Consider the following 8,813-nt stretch of genomic DNA (forward strand, 5'->3'; position numbering starts at 1 on the left):
TTTAAATAGGGAAATAAATACAAGTCAAACATAAAAAAAATAAATAATAACCCTTCACTATCCACATACACTGTTGTCTGCTCTCTCTTCCAATCTATCAAACAGATCCCAAGAGGGGTCATCTTTGTATTGTTACAAGCAAGCAGCTACATCTTGTGATTAATGAATGGACTCCGGGCAGGTTAGAATTGCTAGCACCATTTAATACATACATAAAGCAAACAGCAAAGATTACACATGCAGTTGCGATCTGACAGCAGTCTGGGAAATTATTATAGCAGCTGTCAGAATGGGCGGCAGGAACAACATGACACAGAGAGTTTGGGCTGCTGAGGTAGAGATCTGATGCTGAAGACACACATCTGATGCTGGAAAGCAGAAAAGGCAATGACCCAAAAAAGTAGATGCCTGAGATTCTGGGTATAAAAGCCTGAAATCTGTGAAAAGGAGAAGTTTTAGCAACTGGCCTTCCAGTTCTCTGTGCACTCCTAAATTCCCAGTGCCAGATCAAATCACGCAGAACACGCTCAAGGTGCAGAGCTCTGTTCCTTCTGCTACGACATGGGCTACACGCAGAAATCTATAACCTGCTGCCTGGAAGCTTTACTCTCAGAAGGGCAGGGTTAGACCTGATCCTTTCCAGAAGGGTGAAAGTGCAGGTAGTGGGTAAAGCAGGGGGAGACAGCTCCCCACTCCTTATCCCTCAGGGTAATCCCCCAGGAGCTGCCTGCACCTTGGCAGCTGCAGGGCACTGCCCCTTTAAACGGGGCAGATTTGTTTTCGTGTAAATTCAACTGAGCTTATGAAAAATCAAGTCGCTGTTCCTGCCGAGGAAGGGAGCAAATAAGGAAATTCAGCAATGCTAGAAACTCAGCTTGAAGCTGCTGTCACGGAGCTGCTTGTAATTCTTTTAACAGGTATTAAACTGGCTGGGGATGGCACTGGAGGGTGTCACCTTACGGCTGACAGCTCCTGGCCCACAGCACCTACTTTAGTAGGTAGCTAAAAACTTTTCTGTGTGCTCTGGATACCTTTTTTTAAAAGGCTCCAATAACATTTTTGTCTTTTCTGTCATTCTGGATTAATCTTCATGTTAAAAGTAAAAAGCAAATGTGAGCAGAATTTGTTCAGGCCTGGAAACTTACCAGTTTGGCAAGAACTTTGGAATCTGATTTTGTTTTCTGCATGTTATTTACTGAATTGACATTTTTAATACTGATACCTGTGGTGAGACAGAGATTTTTCCTTCGTCATTCTACTATTCGGAAAGTTCAATGCACAATGAATGCTGAACGCTGCTGGACTTCTGAAATGTATCTGGGATAACCTTATCTAAATAACTTCATTTGAAAAGTGAATGGACTTTTGTGAGAGGAACTTTCCTAGATAAACTAGAGGGATATTTTTTTTAACTCAGTGACTATTTGAAAGAGAAAATTTAAACATTTATTTTTTTTCTTGTTGAGAACTACCATGCGATTCCAAAACTAACATCTACAAGCCAGCAGTTAAGCCAAAAAAACACCAACAAATGAGATAGCAAGGATTTAAAAGCCCTCTACATGTGAAAGGAATCAAACAGGAGAAACACTGTTTATCCAAGTATACCATTCTGATCTTTATATGTGGTGGTAGCTTGCTTAGAAAAGTTCAGGCTTATGTAGTTGGGCACAATAATAAAATCACAAACGGTATTTTCCTATTGCTGAGACAACAGTTTCTACAGAACCATTACCAGCATTTTGAACTGTATTAACACGACCTATATTAATATGCCTAACAACACGTTTGGACTATTAATTACATGCTAACTTTGTTCCAGTGCACTCAACTGGCTTTTGGAAAGCTCTGCTGTTTATTAAGGGTAAGGTTTGCTTTCTGACCCAAATGTAGTTCCTTAAGCTTGCAACCACCAGGAATATGCTTTGCTTACTGTGAAATATAGAAAGGAAGGACACTGCTCTTCTAAATAACTTTTTTAACTGCAGTGAGATGTCCTGGAGCACGAGAAAAGTTACAAAAGCAGTTTTCTCAAGCAGAAAAGCCAGACTGCTGCTTCGTTCTGATGGAACAAGGATATTCTTCCCGTTTTCTGCGGTCATTTCGGTTTGCACCAATGCAGCACCCTCGCAGTGGTCGCGCATGTGACTTTTGAGGGACAGCTAGTGCCCCTGCTCGCTGTGGCGCGACCCCCTCAGCCCAGCGCGGCCAGGCGAAGCGCTCTCCCGGAGGGGCGCGCAGCGTTCGCTCGCTACCGGAGCGGAGGACGGCGCACTCAGGGCCCGACTCCAAGTCTCCAGGAGAAAGTGGGAATCTTTCCAGGGACTTCCACGCACTTTTGGTCAGGCCCTGGCCGATTCACGCACGGCTTTCTCTCCGCGCAGCTGAGAAGCAACCGACAGCTCAAGTCCTCACGCCCGTTCCCCGCCGGACCTCTCTGGAGCCCTTACCCCTCGCCGCCTCCCTCCCCTCCTTCGCACCGGGCCGCAGCCACGGCCCATCTGAATCACGCGCCCCCGCCCCTCTGGGTGCAGGCCCGCGTCCCGGCCCCGGGACACGGCGTGCCCGGAGCTCGCCGGTGACACGCAGCTTCCTGCGCTATTTCGGGCGCGGGCCGCCACCGGGCCGGGGAGCGCAGGAGGCGGCAGCCCCCGCTCGCCCGCGCCCGGGAGCGCCGGCACCTCCCGCCCGCGCCCGGCCGGGGTGCGGGGGCACGGCCGGCTGCCCTCCCGAGGCGCCACGGAGGGCCGGCACCCGGCGCGCCGCCAGACCCCTGCCCGGCGGGCGGGGCGCAGGTGCCCTCCTGCCCCGGCGGCCGCCGCCGAGCCCCCCAGCTGCCTCGCCGCGCACCGCGTCCCGGGTGACCGTTAGTCGCTCCCGGCCCTCCCGCCCCGTACCTGAGAAGTCGGCGAGCGCCGCGACCTCCGCGCCGCACACGAGGATCACGCAGGAGAGGAAGCGGAGGAGCCGCCCGGGCTCTACCTGTCCCCGGCGTGGGTGCCGCCCCGCATCCCCTTCCCTCATGGTGCGGGAGAGGGCAGCTCGGGGCGGGGGGGCAGACCCGCCGCCTCACATGATGGAGCCGGCTCCGGCTGGCGGCACGGCCACCCCCGGCCCGCCGGGCGCCCTCCGCCGCGGGGCAGCGCCGGCTGCCCCGGGACACCGCGGGCGGCGGAGGAGGAGGAGGGCGGCGCGGCCCTGCCCGAGGCCGAGGCCGCAGCGCAGCCGCCCCCCGCCGCGGCGGGAGCGGGTCCCGGGAGGCGCGGAGCCCGCGCGGGCGGCGGGGAAGGGAAGAGGCTTCTCGGCGGCGCCGTGCCTGGCACTGCCCTCAGCGCGCATCGTGCGGGCCGGGCTGACTCAGACCCGGCTGCACCTCGCCCGCCCTCCCCCGGCTCTCTCCACCCCCCTCCGGGCAGTTCGAGGTCCCGGCACCTCCCTCTTGGCGAACAGGCACGGTTTTGACTTCGCACCCCCGAACGGCCTTCACTTATTTTTCCCCCTCGTTCCTGCTTGACGACGGTTGGAGGGCTGTCACGGACTTAAAACACGCACCCTGGCTCATGTGACAACGTTTCCCAGCTTGTGTTTTTCCCAAGACAGGTGCAAGGTGCTCCCCATCGCTCCCTGTTCCCCACAGCGCAATCTCCCTACTTTTCCTCCTTCAGACCTCTCTGTCCCACATGCCAGACCCTGCCAAGTCAACAGCTCCAGCCCCTTATGTACCGGCTCCCAGGTGTCTGGGGGAAACCCACCTGACAGCCATGCCTGGAAGGAGCTCTGGATTTCACAGGCAAACAGCTGGGTTAAGAAATGGCTCTGACTCCTTCAAGTTGCAAAAGAAACTTTCCCTTTCTTCGTTTCCTCTCCTCATGCTGTTGCCTGACAACACCTTATCGCAGCCCTTAGCTTTTAAGACTCACGTAGTTCAGCATAGCTGAGTTTGAAGTGGTGTAGGCTTGCTTAAAGCTTTCATTACAAAGTGAGAAAACATCTTGAAGTCACTTGCAGAGAGTTCACGCTGTTCCCTGAAATCTTTTCTAAGCCTGAAAAGTACACCAATGGGAAGTTCAAATTGTTACAACCTGCTAAGCCACCTTCAAATATAATTCAGAGCTCCTTTTAAGGTATGGGGGAACAAAGAGAATAAATCAGGACACACATTTCCTAGTTCCTGTAAGAGCTGCCCTCAGGAAAGAGAGCCTAAAAGCAACACTGGAAACAGGGCATGCAAAGCGTCTTCTGCCCTGGGGCTGTGCTTGGGTACAAAGTGGGTAGCAAGAACATCTTGCTCTTAACATCCTGGCAAGCATGTTCACACTGATTTTTCTCCTGAAAAAAAATCAACCATGGGTGAGTATGATGATGGAATCAAACTAATGTTGTTAATTCTGTTCCTCTCCTCCTGCTCCAACTGAAGTTGGATAGCATCCAGATTTGAATTTCCAAACTTTGGCACTTCTTTCTGGAGGTTACACTGAACTTTGACCAGTTTGAACTTCATGTTTGAATCTGAATCCACTTTCTTTCCTCACTCTCTCCCTCTTCACACACAACAACAACTGGATAACACATACATTATAATCATGCTTGCTTAGTCTTGGACAGATAAGAGCAAACCAGATTTCACATGCACCTGCCTGAGGTCAGGGACATGCCATCGATTTTTACTAAACTTGGATAAATGGGATCAAAGATGCCAAAAGAACAGGATAAAATGGAATAGCTCTGAAGCATCTTCAACTGCAAACGTGGATGGGAAGAGAGAACAGTAGCTCTGCCAGGTGTGCAAAAGCCTTCCTTCTGGCTGCTTCAGATACGGACAGTGTTTGCTTCTGAACTGAACCATTACCCTGTGCCTTCTGGCTGTGGTACCGGAAGGAGACTTGCAGGAGTCTTCTGCCAACTTTTCTCATCACTCCCCTTGATCTTGCCATACCTGGTCATTTAATCGAACATTTTCTGAACTTGCTGTCACAGGTTAGTTCCACCAAAGGCAGAAATTAATCCCAGGGGAATGTTGTAAGTAGCACTGATTTTTACCCTGCCATAAAAGATAGCATTTGGGGGCCATACTCGGATCCTCTAGAAAGGTGTTTAGATGACTACAGTGAACTTACTTGTCTACCCTAACTTCATACCTACCACGTCTACCATAACTACATATCTACCATAACTTCAAGTGAGTGCAGTCAGATGATCTGTGGCGTCACAATGCAAGACCCTCATGCCCTTATGCAGTCAATGGAAGTATAATCTCACATTCAGGCCACCTGCTATAGGTCTAACAGGTTCACCTCCTCCTCTCTGAACTGCTCATTGATCCCTGAAATATAAATGTCAATGATGGCAAGTCAGCCTGATGTGTGTGACTCTGAGTAGACAACAAATCTGTGAAAAGTACACAATCAATGCAGAAGAATACATAAAACATCAAAAATCACTGAGAAATACCCTGTACTCATGCTTGAAAGGCTTTGAATCAAGTCTTATAATCGGAAGACCCCATGGGACTGTTTGCCTTATGAGAACTTGTGAATCTTCTCTTTCCAATGTGATAACATTGTTTTGTTCTATTCCTGCGGTGCTGTAAGGAAAAGACCATCCAGTGGTGGAGCCTGGTATGCTTTTGGCACCATGCAGGTATAACCTAAAGGCAAAGACGGTTTTCAAGTGGAATGACTGAACTGGGAGAGGTTCAAAACATTGTAGGTAACCTCCAGGGAGGTGAAGCAGTGAGAGCTGAATAACAACACTAGAGGCAGCTGACTGCTCCTATGTGTAGGAATCTGTGTTTTAGGAAAGCCTTCCTATGGGGGAAAGCAACTTATGGACATTGCTGCCAACAAGAATTGAAGACATGTTTTCAGTAAAATGGCACTGACAAACACCACCTCTCTCCATGGGGGCTACTTCGCTATTCAACGTTAACCTAAAATCTGTAATGTTTTTGGTAATCCCTGCTATTCCCTGCTACGGGTAGTGCTTAAATTGTAAACTTGGAGACAGCAGTGTAAAACACAAAGCTAAGAAGGAAGAAAGTATTACCCTGATGTACAGAATGTGTTTCTTTGCCATAGCCTTGAAAGCAGCTTCTACAAGCTGGCAATGTTCAGTAGTTGGAAGACAAAATAACTAATCCAGACATGTTCAGCATGTAGAATCTCTCAGCCTTGGCCTTTCCTTATAAGCAACATGAGTGAAGTTCATTTTTTCACCAAACAAAAAATGAAAGGCTGTAAGTTAGAATCCAGGCTAGATACCATGTCTGTTTCAAACAGTTTCTCTCTTTTGAACCTGGGGAGAAGAGAAATAATTTCACAATGTCAAAAATGCAGGAACTGTGGTGTTTCATGGAAGCTTTGCAAGAGCAAAGCCAGAATCTGCTTTCCTAATTTCTTTTTTCTCCATATCATTCATTTTCCTCCAAATTTCAGACAAACTGCCAGTATGAAACTCATATCATGGCTTGATGTATGGAAATTCAAATAAAAGTAGTGCTGTCAGTTAGGAAATAAACAATGTGAAATAATAGAAGATAGTTGAGTTAGATGGCCTAATTTTTTCTATTAGTCAAAAAAATCAAAAGATCTATAGCACAGTAACAAAAATAATTGGAAATATATAACCTCAGAAATACTTTTTCACATATATATTAATACATATATACACACACAACCATACATCTCCCCACTACACCTTCTAGCGCTTTTTCTTTCTCTTGTCTTCCCAGTAAATTCATTGGAAGCTGATACATGTAATTTTCATTCTCTTCCCCCAAAATAATAAGTTTACTAATTTTCTCTTTGGCTTTTGGGGTTAAAAACCAAAAAAATCTAAGTACAAAACCCCAGGCTTTCCCCACATTTTTAAATGCTTTATATTCCTCCATTCTGACACAGATGAAATCTAGAAGACAGTTCAAACAAGTGGGCTGCTATCCTTTCTCTGTTTCTATGGAAATGAGTGTCAGAGCCATTAAAACAAAGCACAGGCTTTACAGTAATCACTATATGGCAATTATTTGAAATAACATAGCAGTTTTTTCCCAATTCAACTCCTATTTCTATGGATACAAGAATTAAGACAGTGGTAGAGAAGCCTTTCTTGTATGTTTTGAATTCTAAATGTGTTTTGGATGCTCTAAGTTCTCACGGGGTGCTACATATTTTAAGTTCCAACAAGATCTTCAAGTGTGCAGTAATTCTGCAAGGACCAGGTTGGGAAACATTCTCATGCATATAAGTAGAAGTCTGAATGAATACAGAGCACAGAACCTCACCCAGCAGGTTTAGAAGGAGGGAAATTATTTGTTATTTTCTGCCTTTTTTTTACTCATTTCAGAGAGAGCAAGGTTAGCTAACAAGTTTTGAGTTTTGTGGTCATAAGCTGCTTTCTGCATAGCCAACTCTTGGCCAAACTCATTATAACATCACAGAGACCCTGATCACTTCACAAAAAAGGAGGGTGTAACACATGAAGTTTGTAAAAGTCTCCTCGTGTTTTATTCCATCCAAATGACATCTGATTCCAGCTACCTCACCACATGTAGCAGGAAGGTCACTACTCACCCTCCTGCATGCTGCCAGTCTTACTGGCACCTCTCCTGTATACAGATTTTCTCTAGCAGTACACCTGGGCACTTGTATAGGCATGAATTAGGAGACATGCCCCATCTTAAAGAGCTTACTGCTGGAAACAAGAGAAAAAAGGATCTTAGGTGGAGAAAGAATAAACACACCAAGAAAAAGCTTCTGGCTTTGTTGGTCTTGCCCTCTTAAAGCACATAAATCACCCCTGGTCACTTCCTGACACTAATCTGCAAAGACAGACTGGAAAAGACTGTGTGTCTTGCCTCTCAGTTTAAGAAGGACATTAGGACAGAGCTGTTGGGTGGACCACAGTCTTGGAAATCAGCCTGTTTACTTGTGAAAGCGCCTTATTATAGGTTTATGAGCCTGTCTTTTGGCTTGTTGTTGTCACTTTTTCTCCTTTAATATGTATTTAGGTTAAGATTTTCCAAAATGACTAATGATCTTGTGTACTTAAAATTCAAGACAGCAGCTTTTTAAAGCCACAGAATCAATGTCAAAGCACTGAAAAAGCAATGGCTTTTCCAAAAGCCTTGGAAAATGAGGTCTCAAGGTCTCTCGAGTTAGGTGTGCAAAGGCATGCAAAACTGGCAGTGTTTCAGAAAAGAGTAGCCCATATCAATATCTGATCAGTGAGAGTTAAATGGTTTTGAGATCCAAACCTCACACTAATTCAACCTGAGCACCCCAAAATTAGAAGCAAATAACAAATTTTGAAAATAATAGTGCATTGTTTCCAAGTGCTTGCTTTTTCTCTCAGGACCATAAGGGTTCAGCACTAATTTCTGAAGAGATGTTCAGTGACTATATTAAACTACCTCAGGCTTGATGACAGTTGAAGATTGTTCCATGTGTAGAAGGTGGGAAGGATTTCAGAATGCATAGAAGATACCCTTTTTCCACCTCTGGATATAACTGTCCCATAGTGCCAAAGGTCCTGTTCTGTACATTGAACTAAAGAGTTTATTCAGTTTATTGCAAATAAATACCCACAGCTGCTTTCAGCTTATAGCTCTTCCCAGCCTGCTCACTGACCTTCCTGCTCTTCTGGCCTCTTCCCTTCTGTACTGATCTTTCCATCCATCTTCAGCATCTGGGCAAGCAGCCTGATTCCCGACTCATACCGCGCTCTGGCTCAAACCCCTGGTGCTAATGTATGTTTGTACTGCTGACGCCGCAGGTGAGTTAGGTCCTTTGATATCGATAGGGCTCTAGTGTAATGGT

General features: G+C 46.7%; 1 protein-coding gene across 2 annotated transcripts in view; it reads right to left on the reverse strand.

Moving 5' to 3' along the window:
• Positions 1–3,362, reverse strand: part of EVA1C (eva-1 homolog C) — a 40,599-nt gene extending 37,237 nt beyond the window's left edge. The window contains exon 1 of one of the 2 annotated variants that reach the window (XM_055802472.1): positions 2,898–3,362. In XM_055802472.1, the coding sequence (XP_055658447.1) occupies positions 2,898–3,024 (127 nt within the window). In that variant the 5' untranslated portion in view covers positions 3,025–3,362. The remainder of the gene's footprint in view (positions 1–2,897) is intronic. The other variant, XM_055802469.1, reaches the window with a different exon arrangement.
• Positions 3,363–8,813: the final 5,451 nt, after the last annotated feature.

Source organism: Falco peregrinus, chromosome 4 (genome assembly GCF_023634155.1).
Source record: "Falco peregrinus isolate bFalPer1 chromosome 4, bFalPer1.pri, whole genome shotgun sequence".
In the NCBI taxonomy this organism is placed as follows: Eukaryota; Metazoa; Chordata; class Aves; order Falconiformes; family Falconidae; genus Falco; species Falco peregrinus.